Source organism: Curcuma longa, unplaced genomic scaffold (genome assembly GCF_044706935.1).
Source record: "Curcuma longa cultivar G26 ecotype Majalengka, Jawa Barat unplaced genomic scaffold, ITB_CL_G26_1.1 contig_28434, whole genome shotgun sequence".
Taxonomy (NCBI): Eukaryota; Viridiplantae; Streptophyta; class Magnoliopsida; order Zingiberales; family Zingiberaceae; genus Curcuma; species Curcuma longa.
This window is the reverse complement of record NW_027433704.1, coordinates 30,794-53,313: the sequence shown is the minus strand read 5'-3', so window position 1 is coordinate 53,313 and position 22,520 is coordinate 30,794. Positions and strand designations below refer to the sequence as shown.

The window sequence follows — 22,520 nt, the reverse complement described above, 5'->3', positions numbered from 1 at the left end:
CAACTCACCGGCGGTCCGGCGGGTGCCGGAGGTCCGGCCCCGATTGATGTTTGAACTACTAATGATGCTCGAGTGCCACGTTAGGAGTTATATTATTTTTTAAATTTACTTACTGAGTGAAATATACGATGACATCGTCCATCTCAAAATTAATTGATATAAATTGAATATTTAGTATTAAAAAAAAGTTTTATTTGCCCTTGCAAGTGCATTCAAGAGAAAAAGGGAATTCCCTTTTAAGGTTCAAGGTACTTTTCTCCTCCTTTAATTAATGGGTTATATTTCTTAGTTTGTTCTTCGTCTCATCATTCACTTTTTTACCTATGTAATTCATCTTCATCAACTTAGCTACCACTTCGATACTTCTCGTTCTGTAATCTATCAGATGTCTCATATCATCCTTTTTTTTAATTTTCGATAGATCTTCGAACCATCAAACCACACCAATTGACAACATCAAGTCATTAGCTACGATTCATCCTTATCAAATCACAAACTCTACAAATTTTATGTAGTCTAGTTCAACCGTATCGAGATAAATTAGTAGATTTTTAAAGTCGGTCTGGCTCGATACGACATGGAAACTGGTCGACCAAGCTCGAGCCAACTCTAGCCGTGGCATGCGCCAATCGGGTGGTTTAAACCAACCAACGATCCGAATCCTAAATGAAAGGACCCGAAACCGATTCTCCGGCAACTCGGCGTCCGAGTCGAACCGAGTCAAACCTGTTGATCCATCCTTTTGACGACTCGCGAGATCGAACTCACCGCGGACGAGCTCATCAGCTTCGACGCCTTGGACTCGACGAACCCATCGGATCGCGCTCGATTCCTGCTCTGCGCCCGCCGCGATCTCATCCATCCTCGCCGGCGGCCGCGCTATGGCGCAGAAGAAAGGGCAGCGCGGCGCCGCCTCCGTCGCTGCCGATGACTCGGAGGTTGTCGCCCGCGTTCCCCTCCAGGCCGTCCTCCTCGCCGATAGCTTCAACCTCAGGTTCCGCCCCATCACCCTCGAGCGCCCCAAGGTAGTTCCGGTCCAGGATCTGTCGAAGCCTCCCCTGCTTAGGGTTTCCGTTGAATGCTCACTCGATTCTCGAATTGGCCATTTAGGTGCTGTTGCCGCTGGTGAACGTTCCCATGATCGAATACACTCTTGCTTGGCTGGATTCCGTCGGGGTCGAGGAGGTTTTTGTCTTCTGCTGCTCCCACTCACAGCAGGTGAAGGACTACTTGAAAGAGTCTGAATGGACGAAGCCTGCATCCAGGTTTTCTATCACTACGATCGAGTCGCATGACGCCATTAGTGCTGGAGATGCGCTCCGTGTGATATATGAAAAATCTGTGGTATGCTACTATTCTATTACTAGAATTTGTTGTGGTCTCCTGGTTGCAGAATTCATTCGAGATATTATTCTAGGAAATTTGCCAAGGAAGAATATAAGTATTGCCACTTTTTCCTTATGGCTTCTTACTGTTGGAGCCTTTCTTTCAGCAAAGAAAAAAAAAATCTTAATTACCCTTTAAGGCATATGAAAAAACATAGTTGTCAATCTGATTTCATTGGAGAATTTGTTGGTTGCAACAATCTTCCAGAATACCAAAAACATTTGTTATTTAACAATCATGAAATGCTGGAGATTTAATGTATTCTTAAGTAGCTCAAATGGAAAAAACTTGTCAATTTGTTATGAAGGTTTGTAGGGTTGAATTGTACAGAAGTAATAGGAGAAGCATAGAAAGTTTAAATGTCTGTTCAAGAACAAAAAAAATGGACATGATGACATTTGAATTTTCTAATAACATTTCTCCCAGTAGATGGATTGGTGGTAGGCTGTACATTAGCAGATTAGTCATGCTTTTATTAAAGCCTGTCATGCTAGGAATGAGCATCATATCTTCTTTGGAGATACCAGCATTGCAGTTGCCTCTCAAGTCTCAATAGCATACAAAGAGTGATACTCATCAGACAGATCTAAGACAGTTACCTTTTGCAAAGACCAAAAATCTAGCTGTGCCAAAGTGTGTCCTTGGTGGGTAATATTAGTTTATAAAGCTTATTATAGAAAACAAATCATGAGATTAATTGTGTTGGAATTATGTAACTCGATTTCTTATCCCTAAGCTAATTGTTCTACTTACTGACACAAGGGTAATTTATAGTATTTAGTGGATAAAAGATGATTGTGGACCCTGCAGCATAAGACTATTAATTTGATTCATATGATGAATATCTTAATTTGTATGATGAATGTATACTATATATCCTTCAAAAGAACTTTCATATTGAAGTTAAAAATCTTGTATGTATTCTAGAATAAGTTTAGCCATTTATCTTGATTATTTTACATTTACTTGTCCCTTTAGATACGTGGGGACTTTGTTCTCATTTGTGGCGATACAATTAGCAATATGAACTTAGCTCAGGTCCTCTGCGAACACAAGGAAAGAAAGAAAAAAGATCCGCTTGCTGTTATGACAATGATCATTAAACACTCCAAACCATCAAACTTGACACATCAAACTCGGTTCGGCACTGACGAAGTTCTAATGGCTATTGATCCTCAAACAAAAGAGCTTATTTTTTATGAGGACAAGGTTAATCCTTCTCAGCGGGTTATTTCTATTGAAAAAACATTGTTAGCCAACAATACGTCAGTTTATTTGCACAATGATAAGCAGGTATTTTTTCCCAACTTGTTTATATGCTTTTTATATATCTTTTTCACTTGATATATAAAGGCAGTAAGGCGTATAACATGATTATTTTGGAAGTGTTTTAAAGGTAATTTTTTCCCAATTAACATATGGTTATCATTTGTTGATATGAAAAAGGTTGACTCAATATATTAAAGCACAGAGGAGATTTGTTTAATATGGGTAGTAAAGGATAAGAGAAACCATGCAAGGGATAGTGCAAATTGCAAAAATCATATAGGTAGCAATTGGTGAAAAATGAACCTGTAAAATAAAATTGTTTAATTTCTTTACACTTATATAAAGGAAAATATTTTGTTGGTAGCTTCCTTAAAGAGAAAAATTACCTGAGCAATGTTTGTTTTGTACAGATGAATATATTTGATCCAAATAAATATCATTCATATGCATGACAAGACTAATAAAATAGGATGTAGGTATAAAGGTCACTCCTGTGTTACATCTCGGTACAATCGATGGGTCCTGTAAAGGCTATCTCAGTGGGTGTACCTTGGTTTACTGGAGGCAACAGGCACCACCTTGTTAGTGTTGGTTCACATTGAAATGCCAATGCACTCAGTTTTAGTTGTGATATTTTGGACCTGTAAAAAGTCATCTCAGATAGCGCATCATGGTTGGCTGTAATACCTAGGCACAATGTTATTAGTGTTGGATTTACAGTGCTACTAGTGATATTTTGAACAAGTATTTGCCATTTTTTAAAAGTGATTAAATAATTCTTTTGCAGGATTGCTATATAGATATCTGCTCTCCAGAAGTTCTCAGTCTTTTTATGGACAATTTTGATTATCAACATCTTCGCCGCCATTTTGTTAAGGGTTTGCTTGTTGATGATGTGAGATTCACTTTTGATATTGTTTGCTTTTATACATCATGTGCAACATGATTAAATGTTACATTTGTTTCATGCTGTTTTTCCTAATTTTGGAAATCTTTGATAATTATGCATTATAGATTCTACCTTTGTTTTCTACCTCCGTACTTGTAATTTGAGGATTCTGCTTGTGGTGCATTTGATTTGGTACTTCATACCCTAGTGGTTGCCTTATCTTGGCATTGAGAATTGAGTTTCTAATTTGCAAGCACGTTCAGTTTAGGATCCCATTCAAAATCTCTTGAAAAAATTTAGGTGCTACTTATAGGATTACACTTTGTTGGTTTGTCAGTTTGGTGAAATATCTGACAGATTAGATGTTGGTAATTCTTGGTCTCCAAGACTTTTTATTGCCTATTTTTTGCATAAGGAAGAAACTATAAAGTAACAGAGAAATTTCTGGACTTTTCTTTTTCAAATTTTTAATCTTTCAAGAATCTTCTTCTTGTTGGTTTGCAAACATTTTATGTTACTTCTTTGATCAGTTAGCTTTATTGGACAAATGAATGAGTATACTACTAAGGATTTTCTTCCGTGGAAGAATCCAACAGCATCTAGGAATTCCAGAATTCTTTTTGCTATGTATGTAAATTTTATTAGCTTGTGAAAATGTGTTACCATCTACACCTTAGGCAAGTTTATTTTGTGCTTCAAATGAAAGTCACCACTTTAATTCTTAAACTCCCTCTGATGTGAGGTACAAATTGCATAAATTATTCATTTTGTACATTGAATTAGGTTTACTTGCATTCCTCTTACAGTCACCATGCACTCCCAGTCTTTATGTTTATGGCAAATGCAAGCTTGTAGATATATTTCATATTTCACTTGTGTAATTCAGTTCCTGAAAATGTTCACAATATGATAATCATATAAACTTTTACTAATATCATCTGATGATATATTGCAGATCATGGGTTACAAGATTTTTACCCATGAAATTCATTCAAGTTATGCAGCAAGAATAGATAATTTCAGGAGTTATGGTACAATTAGCAAGGACATACTGCAAAGGTGGACATATCCTTTGGTGCCAAATTTTCAATACTTTGGGAATTCATCAAAGGTGAAGCTAGATAGAGAGGGAGTATACAAAGCATCTGGTAAATGTCTAACATCAATTAGAAGTTTTATTGATGTTCATCTCTTTTCCTTATATGGTAATTATGTCTTCAGTTTTTTTGCTTTGATGGAAAGTATTTGATGTAGTCCACCTGTCTTTAGATTATTGATTGAATAAGTCTTGTCTAGGTTGTAACTTGTAACTTAGAGCATGGCTTCACACTTATTTTGAATAGTTCATTCTAAACCTTCCAAGTGAACAAATGGTAGTGAACAACCAATGCTAATACTATAGATAAGCATCTTCAATCACATGAGGGTGTCTTTTAGCTATGCCTTCACATTGGATGGGCACTTGTTCTCAAGTCCATTGATTGTAGCCATTAGTATTTTGATGACATCGTACTGTTACCAGCTCTGTGGTTTACTTGGGCTGGTTCCAGCACCATTGATCTGGTGGGAATTTGTTGGAAAATAGTAGAATCTTGGTTGGTCAAAGCTTTTATTCCTAATTTGCTTGAATCCTGTTGATCCCAAGTTTCCTTGCCAATTTTTGGTTATGTATACTTTTATTTTGTTTGATGGTTATAGCTTTTAGGTGTGTTTTACATGCTATTGGTCTTAATTCGTTTCAGGCAATTACTGGGAAACTCATTTCAGTTTCGACAAATTTCAATCATATTATCAAATCAGTTTACCTCTGGGCAATTTCTTTGGCAAAGTTCAAGTTATTTAAGTAGGATAAAAAAGTTGAATTGGTGAATGTCGACCAATTATCACACACTATGACCAATCAGAAACCTGCTTGTATCACTTTAATAATCATCACCTTTTTTTCTTGTTGATTCCTGAATGTGTTTATTGTTCATGGAAGTTAAATTTATTTCCTTTTTGTTTGATTTACTGTTATTTTTTTCCTTCAGATATTGTTCAATCACGATCTGCACGGATAGGTGCTGTTACCCTGATTGGAAGTGGAACTACAATTGGAAACCATAGTGTTATAACCAACTCGGTAGTTGGTCAAGGTTGTACACTTGGGAACAATGTATGCATCAATGGTTGTTACATTTGGGATAATGTCATTATAGAAGATGATTGTAGATTGAATCATGCTATAGTTTGTGATGGTGTTCATCTAAGAGCAGGGGTAGTCTTGGAACCTGGAGTCATTTTATCATTCAAGGTAATGGCTTGTATACTCAACCCACAGTTCTCCTTTGATATCTATTTTCTTTTAGTTAATTAGTTAGTGCTACTTTTTCTTGTTTTGCATAACCTAGATCATAACATCGATATATCCAATTGTCCATTACTAGTGTTAGCATTTAATGATTTTGGTCCTACATTACTAGTAGTTCTCAGCATTATGCATACATGGATTGTGTAATATATCTTTAATGTACAAATTTTGAACATTAAACGAAGAAAATACTTATTGTATTGACTATAAATGCGTATTACTAGGATATATAAAAGATTAATGGCATAACCTTAAACCTTAAACATTAATGTGTGGCTACATCCATCTACCAATAACCATGGTTTGAAATTTTGTGCCCACCTTGACAACATAGTTGAAACTTGAAGGGTACACTTATGTTAAATTATCAAAATTTGACACTAATTGGCACGTGTTACCTCTTTCATGTTGTTTGCGTTTAGGAGTATTTTTCCGTATTGATGTTTTACACGCTTCCTCACACATCAATGCATGGTATTATTTTTAAGAATTAAACAAGTTGAAAGTGGAAGTTGATTAAAAGTGCAAAACTGAATTCATTTTTGCATGTTCTGATATGTGTCGAAGTGTGAATAAATTTTTAATTCAATTACTATCTTATTTTTGGAATAAAAACCCTAGGTAGAAGGGGATTAAAGGAGCAAATGAAAAGGGATTAAAAGAGCAAATTTCATTTAAATTCATCTTAACACACTTGGCCATATGTTGAAGTATATTGAGTATTGGCATGGTATGGTACAATAAAGTTTTAATTTAATGCACTATTTTACTGTTGTCATCTTAAATTTGTTGAAAATGATTGAAGGATTGATGTCCATCTAAATTCATCTTGGTACATTTTAATGTGTGTTGTAGCATGTTGACAGTCATAGTATAATACCGAAATTGTATCGGTGCAGTAGAGGACCGAAACGTTGGTATGAAATAATACTTTAAAGCCTTCTAATAACCATATCAGCTCTAATGCTCTTTGAACAATTAAACCCTAATCTATATGTCCTCACCTTGTTGCCCTCCTCAAGCCTGATGGCATGCACCCCTATTCATTTTCTACTCCTTTTTGTTTTCTCTTCTCCTTGTATTGAGTTGCATCCTAAAGCTTGTCTCCTTTTCTTCCTGGCTCCCTACTTCTTGTCAAACTACACCTCCTTATTCACACTTCTATCAATTTACATCACCCCTTCCCTTTCCATGTCACTCCCCCCCATTCATCAAGCTATCATTGCCCTTCTGCCTTGAACCACTCCTCGCCTTGTTACTATGTGCCTCTTCATCCTTGATTCATCTTGCTAAATTGTACCAATTGCGACCTCCATACTATATGCGCCCCTCTCTCTGTCTACAACATGTCCTCCCCTTCCCCCCTTCCCCCCTTCCCCCCTTCCCTTCCTCTACATTTTTCATGAACTCCCTCTTCTCTCTATCCATCGACTATTGCAACCTATGTCACAATGCTTTGCTTCTTCCTTTCTAATGCAACAACATACCTCTCTCTCTCTCTCTCTCTCTCTCTCTCGTTATATAGAAGCCTCCCTTTCTTCCCTTTCCTAGTTTGAAGGTTAGGGTACATATCTAAACTTGTATTTTTTCCACTATATAGGATGTTTTTTCTTTCTCTTTAATTCTTTATGCTAATTTAAACCTAGGATTATTTGTCATCCTTGTCACTTCTCTTCCCTTAGACATCCTCTACCAATGACATGGCGCCAATTATCTCCTATGAATATGTATTTTAGATTCTTTTTGGCTCTTATGAAAGGACTACCATTTTATATCTCCACTTTTAAAGGAGGAGGATCCAACTTACTCAACATGGTGGAGTCTATATCTCACCATCTTTACATGACTTCATCATAGTACCGATTATTTGTGGTCATGAGTGATGTTCCTCTCCACTTCCAAGGAAATATGAGATGCTCTTGAGAATTTATTCATGAGCAGATTTTTTTCCTTGTATTTATTATGTGAAAAAAAGACATTTTTAACTTGAAAGATGATTGTTCAACCCAAGTACTTTGTCCCTCTTCAAGGTGATTGAAGTGAAATTTTCATATATCATCATATTTCCATTGATCTCAAAGTATTAAAGTGTCATGGGGAAGAACTCATGGTAGCAAGGTCTTAAAGGACATTTTTAGGCAGTAGAAAATTGACCCAATGCATAGTGCTTATGCGGTATCAGAGGTATATACAAACTATGATCGATATTAAAGTAATATTGGAAATCTTTTATGTTGAAAAAGAATCTAAAAATTCTTTATGTTGATAAAAAATGATATATCTGGCAAAGTAAACTAAACATTGTTAATGGTTGAGAGGTGAAATGACAACTATCCCCATATAACAATGTAAAATAGGTTGTATTTAAGAATTTGAGCAACATGCATATAATAATATCTGAAGTGTTTATTACTTGCAAAATATTTATAAGTTACATGCTACCACCAATTGTTAATGGTTTCATCTCTTTGACGCTTTGATTTACATCCTTCATGCTTCCTTTGCTCATGTATCCCATGATCTCCACAGCTTCATCTAAGTTGCTGCTTCTGTTGCTGGATGAGTTTGTGGTCGCGAACAAAACTAATTTTCGCAATATATTCACTGTGCTCAAATCAACCATCCAATATACACTGTGGACACACTTGTAATGTTGCTCTATTGGACATGCCATTGCTACTCTAACATCATCTTGATTTTGCTCCAGCATCCTCAATCAATATTTTATTTGAGTATGAACAATTTTTGGCTTTACTACAGAATACCTTTAGTGAATTGTTGTCACTACTTCCACTTTGCTATTGCATTTATGGTAAAATTTAAGGCGCTGTGGTGTCTTGATTCTGATGTGTATTCTCATATCCCAGATAAAAATGAGCTGTCTTTTGTACCATATAAAGTTTTCATTTAAATAAATTGGCAAAGTGACCAAGAAGATACACTTTTCTATGTTTGTTTATGACATTGAAACCTATTCCCAATTAGGTATGTCTCATGTATCATTAATTGCTTTTCAATTGTGAGATAAGCTTGAAAGTTGAAATTGTTAAACTTGGAGTTCAAGTTCTCATTTTTTTGTTCTTTGTTTTTTTAAGATCACATACTCGCCACATTGTATTGGCATGTAATCCACTTTTTCACAGATTGATCTATGACATATTGGCGGAGAGGCCAATCTCATGTTATTCATCTAGAAGCAGTAATATTGTGGAATGTATGATAAGTTATTCATCTAGAAGCAGTAATATTTTGTGGAATGTATGATCTTCATTAGATGGTTTGGTGGGCCATATTAGTGGATTGACGAACATAAATAGACACCAGAATTAACAATTGAATTTGTTGAACAACAAAATGTGATGTGCAGCAGCAAAATGTCATATAAAGTTTTCATAGTTGAAAAATACCTGTTTTTTGTGATGTGTATTTTTGTTTTTTCCCATTCCTATGGTCTTATGTTAATGGAATGTCTAAGTAGCATTGTTTTCACGTCCAAGTATCCAGCAACTACTACTATGGATTGTTATCTGGCATACAATATTCACTATTACTGAAAGCTTGGTGTTTCCAGTTTCTAACTTCTGTGGCCTATGAAATTTCTAGTTCTAGTTAAATTATTGATAATTTTTTACATTCATGACTGTATTTTTTTTTCAGTTCTCTTATTTGGTTGATTAATTTGCTTTTCCATTGCCAGGTTGAAGTTGGGCGATTGATTACAATTCCTGCTTATTCTAAAGTTTCTTTACGTCCTCAACCTTCTATCCAAGATAGCGATGAAGAACTTGAATACGCTGATGCAAGCAGTGCAATTATAGAAAGTCCTTGTAAATCCTTTAACTCATGATCTGATTCCTATTTATTAGCTATTATAATTGTATAATCTATCAGTTGAATCCAGTACTCAGCTACATATAAATCTATTATCAGTCAATTGATTTACTTATTCACATGGCCCAGGATTTAATTTTGAGCACTAAAAGACTCTGTCAATTTAATTGTTATGTTTAGGTTATGTCAGTACGCTTATTACTAGTTGTGAATGATGCTGTACTGCTTGTAAGAGTGTTCTTTCCTGTATAGTTCTTACACAGACTTTACATTCTAGTTTTGCATCCATATTAAGTTTTCTCAGATATTGTAGCCTCTATTTAGTGCTATTACTTTTTATTGTTAACTTCTTATGATATTGCATCCATATTAAGTTTTGCATCCATATTCTGTTATTGTTTTGGTTTCTTTGATTTGGTGGGACTCTGATAGAATTTCCACTTTGGCATTTTGCAGCAATTACTAGTATGGTCAGTAGTAGGAATGCAGAATCAACCCCAAATTATTCAGTCATGGAAAACTCTAACTCATCTGAGGTGTACATGCACTTTATTATTCTTTCTTTATCTAACTTATACTTGGATTCATATAAATCATATTGATGCCATCCGCTCAATTTCAATTTTGAATTCAATTTAAGTTGTTTCGTAATAATTCAAATTGTTTGGCAATTTGTCTTTTTGTGTAGTCAATTAATGGGAATTGTTGAATTTGCTTATTTGGTTTCTAGTTGTTGCAGGATAAGTCTATAAAAGAGTCACAAAACAGTGTTTCATGTAATAATCAGTTGCCACTTTCATTTCTGTGTTAGACCGTTTTCTCTATACAGGATAGCTATTCCTGTGCTTCAGCTAATTTGTCCCAATGCTTCATCTAATTTGTCCCAATTTTCTGTCCTATTAGAGGGTTCAAATTTGGTGCTGCATCACATATACTGTTCATGCCTGTGATCCTAATGGCGAGGATCCTACTTAAACTTCAAAATTGTTTATTTTAAAGGGATGATAAATAATTTGCTAAAAAAGCAAGTCGCTTTCAATTATTTTTTGCTAGGGTAAAAAATCTGTTGTTGGAGGGAAAAGGATTCTTAATATATACAATTATGCGAGTTGCTCGTTATGCTATGTAAAAAATGGTTTACTTTCAAGAGGTAAGGTTTATACAAAACAATTGATCCAAGATGTTGGTTGCTGCTAATTGTAGTGACTTTGTAGATTGCATTACATCTTTCTCTTTTATTGTATAGATGCTAAATATCTTCCCCTTGTCATTTTAAAAGTTCTTGTTACTCATCTGAATGATATTTTCCATCTTGTTCTTTAGGTCGGTATTGCTGGTGTTGGTTACATATGGTCTACATATGAAGGGGAGAACGAGGAAGAATGGAGACACTCTATTGCTCCAATTCCCGAAGCAAAATTGACAGAGTTATCTCATGCTTATCATGAGGAACCTGATGTGTCTTATCAATTTGTGAATAATACTCCAGTTTCTGGTGAGCTACAACTTGATTCAGAAAGTACTGGTTTTGATGATGGTGATGGGGGAGATTATGGAGATTCAGCTGATTTTGATAAGGAGGTAAGTAATGGGAGTATCTATGTGTGGAGACTTTTATTTTCATTTAATTCACAATAATTATGTTATATCAACTTCAGGTGGAAGCAACTTTCCATCGGGCCCTTACAGGAGTGAACCAAGAAACGGTGATTTTAGAAATAAATTCACTGAGGTAATATAGTTCCAGTCGGGAATTACACACTCTTTCTTTCTACATTGTTGTTGAGTTAAAATATTTGGCATACTTGGTTCAATGATTCCATAACTTTGATAACAATCACGAACTAATCAAGTGAACTATGCCTTGATGCTTCCATTTTACATATCTGGCTGATACTTGTGCTTTCATTAGCAGACTTATTATTACTTACTTTTTATAATTAGTCAAGGAATAATAGTGTCAAAATTGATAAGACAAATATGTAAGACAAACATTGCTGAATATAAAACATCTGTAGGTCCGTCTCCTTTTTCAATACCATGAAAAAAAAAATGATAAATCCCAGTTAGCCTCATTGACTATCCCTGGGGGTGACCGGCCCGACCCCATAGAAGTTTTCCACCGGCCACCAGGGTAAATCTGCACGCAGCGGCCAACCCAAACGCCTAGCATCCTTTGATTGCACTGATTTGAGTTTTGACACATAAATTAGTTTTTTGGAGCAAACTTAGTAATTTTATTTTGTATATCATTTCTGATTTGAGCTTTATTACTTCTTGAATATAGTCCTATGGTCCTCTGTATCACATATATTTCACTGAGCCATATTAATTTAGATCTTTTTGCAATATTAGGTTGTCATGCAATAAGTCACATGCTGATTGTGTTGGGGCATTATTCTTTTCTGTGATGAAGTTGGGTTTAGAAGCTGCTCCTCATTCCTCTAACAGTGAGTATTGGCATAAAATTTTATCATTCCAAGCTATTCTCTGTTTCTAAAATCTAAATATAGATTACATTGGCTTCTTTATTTCTTTCAATGGTCAGTTGCTAGTGATTAAATTTGGTATGTATGGAAATGCTAATGACAACCATAGGGTTGAGGTGGTATAAATTGAAAATTTTAAATGAGTAGGATCAATTGCTTTTCCACACCATACAAGCACTCAGATACCTTTTTGACACAGTATGTTATATGCTGTGTCTGCCAACACTTGTATCCTGTATTAATAGGCCCAAAATGGATTTGTCTATTAGTTGATCATCTCTTTTGAAGAATTTACGGCTAAACTTTCTTATAGATGGACAAATATTCTCATTTATCCTACATTCACACTATATACTCATCTTACATCTCATTTGTATGTGAAGTTTAATTATGCACCCGAGTTTAGGGGCCTTGCACTAAAGAGAAGTGCTACAAGCAAGGACCAAAAAGAGTCCAATGGCTAAGGAGCGAGCAGCTGCAGCCCAAGTGGAACTAAAAACATAGTTGTTGCCTAGCAGTATTATTATTTTATAAAAATTCCTTTTAAATCTAGATCGCCACGAAAGTTCTCTCTATTTCTTCTTCTTTGAATAATATCCTTACTTTGTTGTGGTTGTTCAATAATAAATCAAGATTTTATAGATGAATGATTCTATATCACCAAAATTTTGTTTTACTTTATTATCTTCTACTTACTAGTCTTACCTTATGTTTGAACTTAACATACATATTTTTTGTTGTATTTTGAGCCATCACTCAAGTATTTTCATGATAATTCTTTTTTTTTTTTTAAATCACTGAACAGTTGTTGTTTTTCTACCGGAAAGTCATAATAATACATTTTCTTATTCAGTCACCAGATATTGGAATAGTTTTACTGAGTGGTATCACATGAATTGTAGCATTGAGTCATTAGTGTGGCCTTTGATTTACTTACCCTATTAACTGTCTCTTGATAACAAAACACAAGGTAATTGATGGTTGTAATTTTTTTTGGGTTTTAGGTATTTCTCAAAGATTGCATGAGAATATTGTAGGATTTGTGAAAGCTTTATGAACTTATGTCACTTTGGTTCTCTAGGTTGTTTGTCTTGATGACTGATGGGCATGCTTGGAGCTGAAAATAAACATGTGATCCTGTATTATGAAGCTTCTGTATTGTAGGGCTAAGGTAATACACTAATACAACAAATAAGGGAATGTGAATAAAATGTTTAATATAATGAAATTCTGGATACCTTTAGTCTTTTGAGCGATAGGATCCTCTCACTCTAGAAAACACATGAAGCGGGAAATTAAAGCAGAAAATTTTAAATCATACTGACAATTGGCTGCCAACTCAACAATTGAGAACTTGTTGAGTGATTGAGGAAGGGGAGTATATTAACATGCTTATTTTCCTGCTTCTTGCATACTAGACACTTTTGAATCATTTTTTTAAAATAAAAGGACAGTTTGATGTACGAAGCTTGGTGTACGAAGCTTCTGTCAGTGTGGATTCTGGAAAAGGGTCGGATCACATTGAGTCTTGTACGTAGTCTTATTTTGCAATTTGCAAGAGATTATTTCTATGACTCGAATCCGTGACTTCAAGATTACATAGCAACAACTTTACCGTCGCATCAAGGCTCTTATGGATTAATCATATTTTTGCACGGTTTAAATATTCAAATTTTGGATTCATCTACTTGTAAATTCTAGAATTTACTATTTCTATATTCACACCAAATAATATGGACATCTAAGATTTGATGGACTCTGTGTACTATATTGATCCTTAGGTGAGCTATACCAAAACATTTCCAAGGAGATCAACAAGTGGAAGGATCTTTTGAAGCATTATCTAAAGAGTGTAGATGAAGAGGCAAGTATCATATATTCTGGGACTTGCATTCTTTATGGTGGGTCTCAATGACTGCAATTTGCAATCAAAAGTAAAACCGGTCTTTCTAGTGGCTGTTTTGGGGAAACTTCTCTTTAAGTGAATTTAATATTATCTTTTTTCCAAATATTTATACTACTTTACCTATATATCAACATACATATTATCCATATTTACTTTCATCTGCATGAAAAATTGTGGTAGTTACTCTATTTGCTCTTATTGGTTTAACCTATCACAGTGGCTGCTGTGAGAATCTGCTATTTTAGCAAACTCCATTATCTTTTTTCCTAATATTTTTACTGCTGTACCATATAAGAGCATTCATTCTATCCAGTTGCATGTAGCTGACATGTGTTTGCACAGAAAATTGTGGTAATTCTCTTTTGCTCTTCTCTCTTTAACCGGTTTAACCTGTCAAAGTGGCTGCTGTGAGAATCTGCTATTTTAGTGATCTCTGTGTATCTTTTTTCCTAATATTTTACTACTGTATCATATAACAATATTCATGCTATCCAGTTGCTTGCATGTGTTTGCATGAAAAACTTCTGCTGTTGTCTCTTTAACCTATCCATTGAAGTGACTGTCTTGAGAATCTGCTCTTTTAGCAATCTAAGAATCTTTTTTTTTTTTCCAAATATTTGTACTGCTGTATCCATGGTTTAAAATTTCATTATGTGTTGATCGACATAGGCAAAACATCTTATTATGCCTGTCAGTTGGCATACAGAAAACCCAAGATTGATGAAGTCCCTCACCTAGGGAATGTGACTCTTACGCGAAACACATGACTCTTTCACAAGGAACCAAAGGTTTTCATGAGTCTTTTGGAGGTTTCTTAAGGCGCTGCGAGACACTTTGTTGGCTTATTGAAGCACACAAGATGCTTTAACAACGACTTGAAGGCTTCCGTGAGCCTCCTAGAGGGTTCGCTAAGGAATCTTGAGATCCTGCATCAACTTCTTGAGGCAGTGAGATGCTGGCACATTCACCAAAGGCTTTTGTGAGTCTTCTAGAGGTTCTCTTAGGCATCACGAGACATTGTGTTGGCTTCTTGAGGCATGTGAGGCATTGCCGTGACACATTGGAGGCTTCCGTGAGTCTTCTGGAGGTTCCTTGAGGCATCACGAGATGCTATGTTGACTTCCTTGTGGGTGTGAGATGCTTGTCAACTTCCTTGAGGCACATGACATGACAGAATTCTAGACACACAAGACATCCTTTTCTTCTCTTTTGGTGTTGGACACACACTCTAGCACTGACACTTGGCATGGCGTTGAAGTGCCAAGTGCAATGTATGCAAGACATCCTCAATACACCTCTTCTTCCTCAACACGAGGGTTTTAAGTATGCGAAATATTCTCTTCTTCCTCTCCTCTTTTGGTGTTCAACACACCCTGCGGCACTAACAATCAGCACGGGTGACACTTCTTGAGCCGGCTAGGGACCAAAACCTCGGCTCAGCTCAAGATTCGAAGCCTTGGATGCATCTACATATCAACATACATGCTATCCACTTGCTTACATTTGTCTGAATTGTGGTAGTTATTCCAGACAAGAAGCACAAATAGGCTATTCATTTCTGCTGTTGAGTTAAGATGATGTAAGATTCTATTCTCAAAGTATCTTTGGAGAAAATACAACTTTCGTAACATGCCAAAGGCCCTTGATAGAGTGTAGATTGGATCTTGTTATTTGATGGTTGGCTGAACTTTGATTGGCTCACTAATGCTAAAAGTTTTACATTTAATGCTTGCATTTCTTATTCAAACTGACCATCTTCTTTGTCTTGTTTCATTGCATGTGCTTCCAATGGTCTTGTAGTTCTCATCCATCTGCTTAATTTTTTGGTTTTGTATATCTACCAGCTTAAAGTTCGTCACTGGAAGATACTGTTTTATCCCAAAATGATTAATTGTTAAGATGACCAAGATAGTGTCAATTACTTGGAGGGTAGTGGTAGATCTCCTTTGGCCACTTCAAGCGGCATATATGTGGAAGAAGAGTTAATAGGCTTTTTAGATGATCTTTAGCTCACATACTTATAATCATATGATATTTTAAATGGAAATAACGTGTTTCATTGAACATTTGCCTTAGTTTAATGTTGGCTGACAATTTAACGCAATCCTCCTTTATCCGGGCTTAAGACTGATCATGACGGGGCTAATTCGTCATGGGCGGAGTTAAATGGAAATAATGTGTTAAGGCAGAAAAAAGATAAAATAAAGGAATAATAAAAAATAATTTATATAATAGAAAAACTCAATTGGATTTATTTCCAAAATCGAGTGGCTTTTGTCAGAGTATATATTCTTGTTAGAAGTGATGCCTTTTATGTGTTTTCAGGGAACAAGTTTTGTTCCACACAGTACGCTGCTGCTATTGAATCAATATCAAGTGGAAAAGGCAGATTGTTAAAAATTTCATACCTATTTCTTTGTTCTTTGACATCTTTAATTGGAAGTAAGGTTTCAAAAAGTATGGGTAGATGGTATGTAATTGGCCCACTGAATAGTGTGCATTATCTGGATAAGATGATACGCACAATCAGTATTAAAAACTATTTTAAAAGACACCTCAATATATTATTACTAAAAATGATCAATATATACACTGAAGTATATTTCCTCACCTAGTGGGATAAGACTTTTTGTTGTTGTTGTTGTTGTTGTTTATATACACTAAAGTATATTTATCAACACTTGCCATTCACATCTCCTTGTACTATGTCACTTGTACAATGCAAAACATTTGAAGTATAACAATAAATATCTGACAGTGTAGTCATGTATATAAAGCATGCATATAAATAATATTTGTCTATCAATTGCAAAACATTCTATGGAGCCCCTTCCAAATTTTTAGGCGGTCTCTTTCTAGAACCACGATCAGAAGTCATCTAACTGTTGGTAATTGCATATGAATGCATCTTGTATAACCCTACTCTATTTAGTTAAATATTTGATGACAGGATGGAAACAGTGCATTTCCATAATCAATTATCTTATACGCTGTGAAACTTATCTACTAAATCTAAATGGCAAGTCTGACAATGCAGCATCTGGAACAGACTATGAGAGTCAACTTGGTTTATTACATTGGTTAATATTATCATTTTCTAACATCCCACAAAACTGTGCGACTCACTTTGTCAAAGGACAAGGTCATATTTGGCTTTTTCCTTTTTTTTCTGTTTAATATCCTTTTGGTTTCTTTCTTGTTCAGTTGGAGCCATTAGGACATTGAAAATCATGTGATCCTTGTGTCTTCCTTTTCCAAATTGTAAATGATTTCTTTGATTAAGTTTTTTTCTTTTAAAAAAAAGATGAGATTTCAATCTAATTTTTGTGCAGATTGAAGTAATTCTGAAATTCGAAGAGATTTGCTTGGAGACTGCTACAGAGTTATCACCTTTGTTTTGTACAGTAAGTAATAGCTTCATCAGAAGGATACAACTAATCTTCATCAATTGCATTGAGAAATGTTGACTTTTATATTTGACTTTACGATTCATAAAACTGTTAAAGATGGGATGTTCTGTCTAGAAGTTTCTGACTACATTAAGTTAACTCATTTACTGAAAAGTTTTGATAGGTTAATAACATTTTGCACTTGTCATCTGCTCTGCAGAGCTAGAACCTTTATTTTATGTCAGATCAAAATAAATGTTGGTAATTGGGAAAGCTGTAATCTCTAAGGTTATGCTCTCTAGATAACCAACCTTGTATCTCATGATTCAGTGGTAAAAAAAAAAAATTATTATTTATTACTCTAGGTATTTATATAGCTTTTGGTTAGTCTTTCATTGCAGATTTAGAGTTGAACTATGGATTATTATTACCTGTTATTCCAACTCTGTTACGAGTATCTAACACAACTATAGGGATGTTGGTGTTGGGAGTGTGCAGACCTGACACTGCTACAAAGAGGTAGATGAAGAGTGCTTGTGTCCCAGCCAATTACTACTACGCAATCATGATTCTTTTTTCTGAATAAAATGTCATTCAATTTGGTGTTTGCTCAAGAAAAAAGTACGTCAACCAAATCCTTTAGATTGCATCAAACCATTTTTGCTTCAAGATAGAACTTTTTTCTGTTTGATGGACTCAATCTAATGCTGAAGTCAATGCATGAGATGAGTAGTAATCATATGTTATACCATAGAAAGAACTATAAAATAAACTTTATATAACAATAGCTTCTGTTTGAGGTTGTTAATCATTATACTTTTTTTTTTTCTTGGCCAAGTGATAAATTCACTTTATAGTTTATCTTGATCAAGTTTTCAAGCAGAGGTAGAAGGTGGCAATGAACCTTATTAAAAGCTTTTACAGTTTTTTCTTCATATGCTTGGAGTTATTTAGTAGACATTTCCTTTTGTAGATCTTGAGCTACCTCTATGAGAAGGACATTCTATCAGAGGATGCAATTTTGTTGTGGGCATCAGAGAAAGAAGCAGCAGATGAATCTGACAAGATATTTGTTAAACAATCCGAATCATTTATCACGGTACAGTTTCGATGACAGTCTTTTGTTTAATGAAGATAATCAAGGTTTACTGCTAGTTTGTTTCTCTGTGTCCCTTTTTGTTTAGCTATAACTCATGTATATATAGTTATTTCTATGAAATTTCACTTAACGAATTTCAAATATTTGAACTTCAATCTCCCACAGAAACAATTAAGATAATAAATACTTTATAATTAGCTAGAACCTATAATCATAAAAACTCTATTGGTTTCATAGTTCCCCTTGTCCCACTCCAAGTTCTGATTATGCTTATGAAATTATTTGATTGACCACAGAATTAGTTGTTCTTGCATATTCAATCTGGGATATTCATTCCTTGAAATCTTTCACTCTAACCTTGACAAATTTTTGCAGTGGCTAAAGGAAGCTTCGGAGGAAGAAGACGAGGAAGACGAATGAGTTATCGACATCCTCGTACGGAAGAATCTTTCTTAGAATGCGCCTTGGTCTTATTCCGACCCGGACCCGGACCCTCATCGACGAAGGCATAGTATTTTACTAGGAATCCTTGCAGCCCTCAGTTTTGAAATCGAGGGAGTAGGAAAGTGAGTGTACATCTGAATTTGGTTTTTGGATACTCATGTCATTTGGGGAAGAGAATAAGAGTTTGAGGATCATTATGTTATTTTATTTATTTATTTTATTTTTTGCTTGTACATATTATTTTTGGCAGCAAATGGTAGAAGTGCTTTTTAATAGATTATTTGGTTGAATAAGAAGTTAATATTGTAATAAAAGTTTCACATAATCGGTCCCACGATGTAAATCGAGAAATTGTAATTGATCATTGTGGGGTGGATATTTTTTTCGATTTCGTTGAGATTTGATTTTTATTCATTAAAGTAATATTTATTTGTAGTAGTCAATTCAATTATGTCCTAAGGGTGAATAAGAAGTTAATATGATTTATCGTTATGTGACTGTTTCATTGAAAACTCAAGACAATTTATCAAATCACGCATTCAATTTTAAGAAATATTTAAAAGGTGTGCTTTGATAATTACTAAAGAGTGTAACTTGTTCCTCTGCTCATTGCAGTTCTGAATTAAAATGTTTTAAGTACCGTCATAATTGAGTTAGTTATGATGAAGTAAATTTACAGAAGAATTAAAATGTTTGTCCACCAGGGTACAGTGAGCAATGAGAGTTTGAAACCTATGTTCGAAAATTAATGATGTTGAATTGTATGTTAAGAGCCATTTTATATTCTAAATTTATTTGGTAGTTGGAATGTGAAATCTGATCATCCATTTGAGAATTAATACAAGAGTGGGATATCTGATGGAAAATAAAATAAAATGTTTGATATATTTTTTAATTTGAGTTAAACTGGTTTAGTTCTGATGGTAAAAAATTTAGTTATTTCACTAATTTAGTTCTGATTTTTTCTAAAAAATAAATATTTAGCTTTCTGAGTTTGTCTATATATATATATATATATATATATATATATATATATTCACAAAATGAAACTCTTTTAAAATCACTGAATTTTTTCAAAAGTAATTATGGTTTTAAAAGACTTTAGATTTATTTTAAATTTACGAACATTTTGGAACAAGTATACTTTTTTTTGTAAATATGGGTATAAAATTTAAATATTTTAAAGGTAATTGCGACTATTTGGTAAATTTTCATTGAAAATTATTCTCATGAATATGTACCACCGTCTTCTGCATGCATTTTTTTTCTGAAATAAATCTTTTACATATCTATACTGGATCAATATTTAGTTTTGGATGTTACATAATTAAAAAAAAAGTTTTAATTTTTTTAGTTATGATTGATATAAAGATATTTTGAAGGCTTCAAGTTACTATCATACTCGTAAATAGAGCTATCAAACGGATTAATTTATGACAGAGCTGATTACTTCATCAAAAATCTATTATATAGCGGGATAGAACGAGCTAATCCACGAACTTGACAAGTTAAAAAATTTTCAATCCAATCTAACTCAAGGCGAGTTAGAGTTAGACATACCAACCTATGAACCTATCAAAAATTAAAAAATATTAAAAATATTAAAAATTTTAAATTTCAATTTAAACAGATAAAATTGAAAATTTTAAATTTGGATTGCGATTTAGACGGGTCAAATCCACTAGTCTATGAATTTTCTACTTTAATTTTAAATTAAAAAAAATTCTCAATCCCTTAGCCAACTCAAGTCCATTACAGGCTGATCCACACGGGTCGCGAACCTAAACTGAGTTGATAAAATTTCAATTTAATTCATCTAAATTATTTGATAGGGCAGATCGATTTGTAAAATAAAACTATAGATTTCACATTAACATAAATTTTGTACATGGAACTATCTATTGATTGACATGGAGATATTTTTATATCTAAAATAAATTAAATTAGGCAAGTTATGATGGTCTCTTGAAATGGACAATTGGCTAGATAGACCTATTAAGTCGATCAAGACGACTTGGCCAATCAAGTTAGTTAGATGAATTTTGATCATGTAGTAAGACAAAATATTTATATAAGATTTTTTATTTTGAAAATATTCTTTATAACACCCTCTCAACCTAAACTAATTATTACCCAACTTAAAATTACTTATTTGTCTCTATTTTATTTTTTATTTATTTTTATAAATCAACATAAGATTATTTTATTTATTTATCCTAAAAATAAATTATTCTATTAAAGACAAATGCTCGCCAATCATTTGAGGAGATGAGAAAAATTAAGAATAATGTAAAATTTACATTTGGTCATTTTGTTAATGAACTATGAAATTTTAGAAAGAGAAAAATACACTAGTTGGTTAATTGTTCCTGCTATACACTTGGAAAGCAAACTCTTGATCAACGATAAAATTATTACCGTGTGACCTAGAACTCACGAATTCGAGTCTCACAAACAACTTCTTTAGAATAAGATCCATATATCTGTATTGATGGGAGCTTCGTACATCATGCTTCATTGATCATGTTTAAGAGAATAGACGGCCAACTTGTCGATAAAACTAGGTTTCTTTTCGACTCAGATATCGCGCAAAAGAACTGCAAAAGTGAACTGTGTTCCTATTTTGCATAGCTCTTGCAAGTGTTGTTAGTACAACCTTTCTCATAACAAGGAAGCACATGATAATCTCACCAAAAGATGCGAAATTGAAGCGAATGAATGGGTTGTTTCAGGTTAAGTTTGACAAGTAATTTGCGTGTTTCGGCTAACTTGAACCGAGGTCGAGTAAGCAAGCCGGGGTCGCAGCTCAGAATCGGCTAAAAGTCTAAGTAAATCAAAAGAATGCACAAACATTTACAGCCTAAAGTGACATTTGATTCGCGGCTCAACCAGTTACATGTACAGATCAAGCCAGTTACCGAAACAATGACGATGGCGAGTCGATGACAATAGAGATGACAACAATAGCAACCAAATTGGCCAAACATGGCAGTCATAAGAAACAAACAACTCCAAAAATGCAACCTCAAGTAAACAACAATGCGAAGAACCGAACGACAAGCCAAGATGGTAGATTTACCCAATCACACCATCACTAGACAAGCATACAATTTTCACATCATTAATCATATTATGTAGATTGTACAAACAGATTTTGCAAGTATCACTAGAACTTGAACTACATCAATCGTAAAATACATGAAACCGCAAAGTTCGCACCCGAATAGCTATTCAAATTGACTATAGTTCTAATTCCCACAGTAAAATCTGGCAACAAAATCAATATCAAATAATTCTAATATGGGGGAGCATAGATTGTACTTTCAGAAATGTCAAACTTTTCATACAAAATGTTGAGCTCAAAACTCACATCACCTATCTGCAAAAGACAAAGGATGTTCCATTCATAACATCTTTTTTTTCCTACATGCAAATATCTAAAAGATTGAAAATTGACAGATGAAGACA

The 22,520-nt window shown here is 34.2% G+C and overlaps 1 protein-coding gene across 1 annotated transcript; it reads left to right on the top strand.

The window, feature by feature from the left end:
- The first annotated feature begins 860 nt into the window (after positions 1-860).
- On the top strand, positions 861-19,298 carry LOC141819242 (translation initiation factor eIF2B subunit epsilon-like). The gene is made up of 15 exons (XM_074706584.1): positions 861-1,025; positions 1,111-1,344; positions 2,365-2,679; positions 3,443-3,550; positions 4,500-4,692; positions 5,575-5,837; positions 9,592-9,721; positions 10,182-10,261; positions 11,049-11,306; positions 11,384-11,457; positions 12,081-12,175; positions 13,996-14,078; positions 17,453-17,524; positions 18,483-18,608; positions 18,984-19,298. The coding sequence occupies exons 1-15, from the start codon at positions 882-884 to the stop codon at positions 19,026-19,028; spliced, it is 2,220 nt and encodes a 739-aa protein (XP_074562685.1). The 5' UTR covers positions 861-881; the 3' UTR covers positions 19,029-19,298.
- Positions 19,299-22,520: the final 3,222 nt, after the last annotated feature.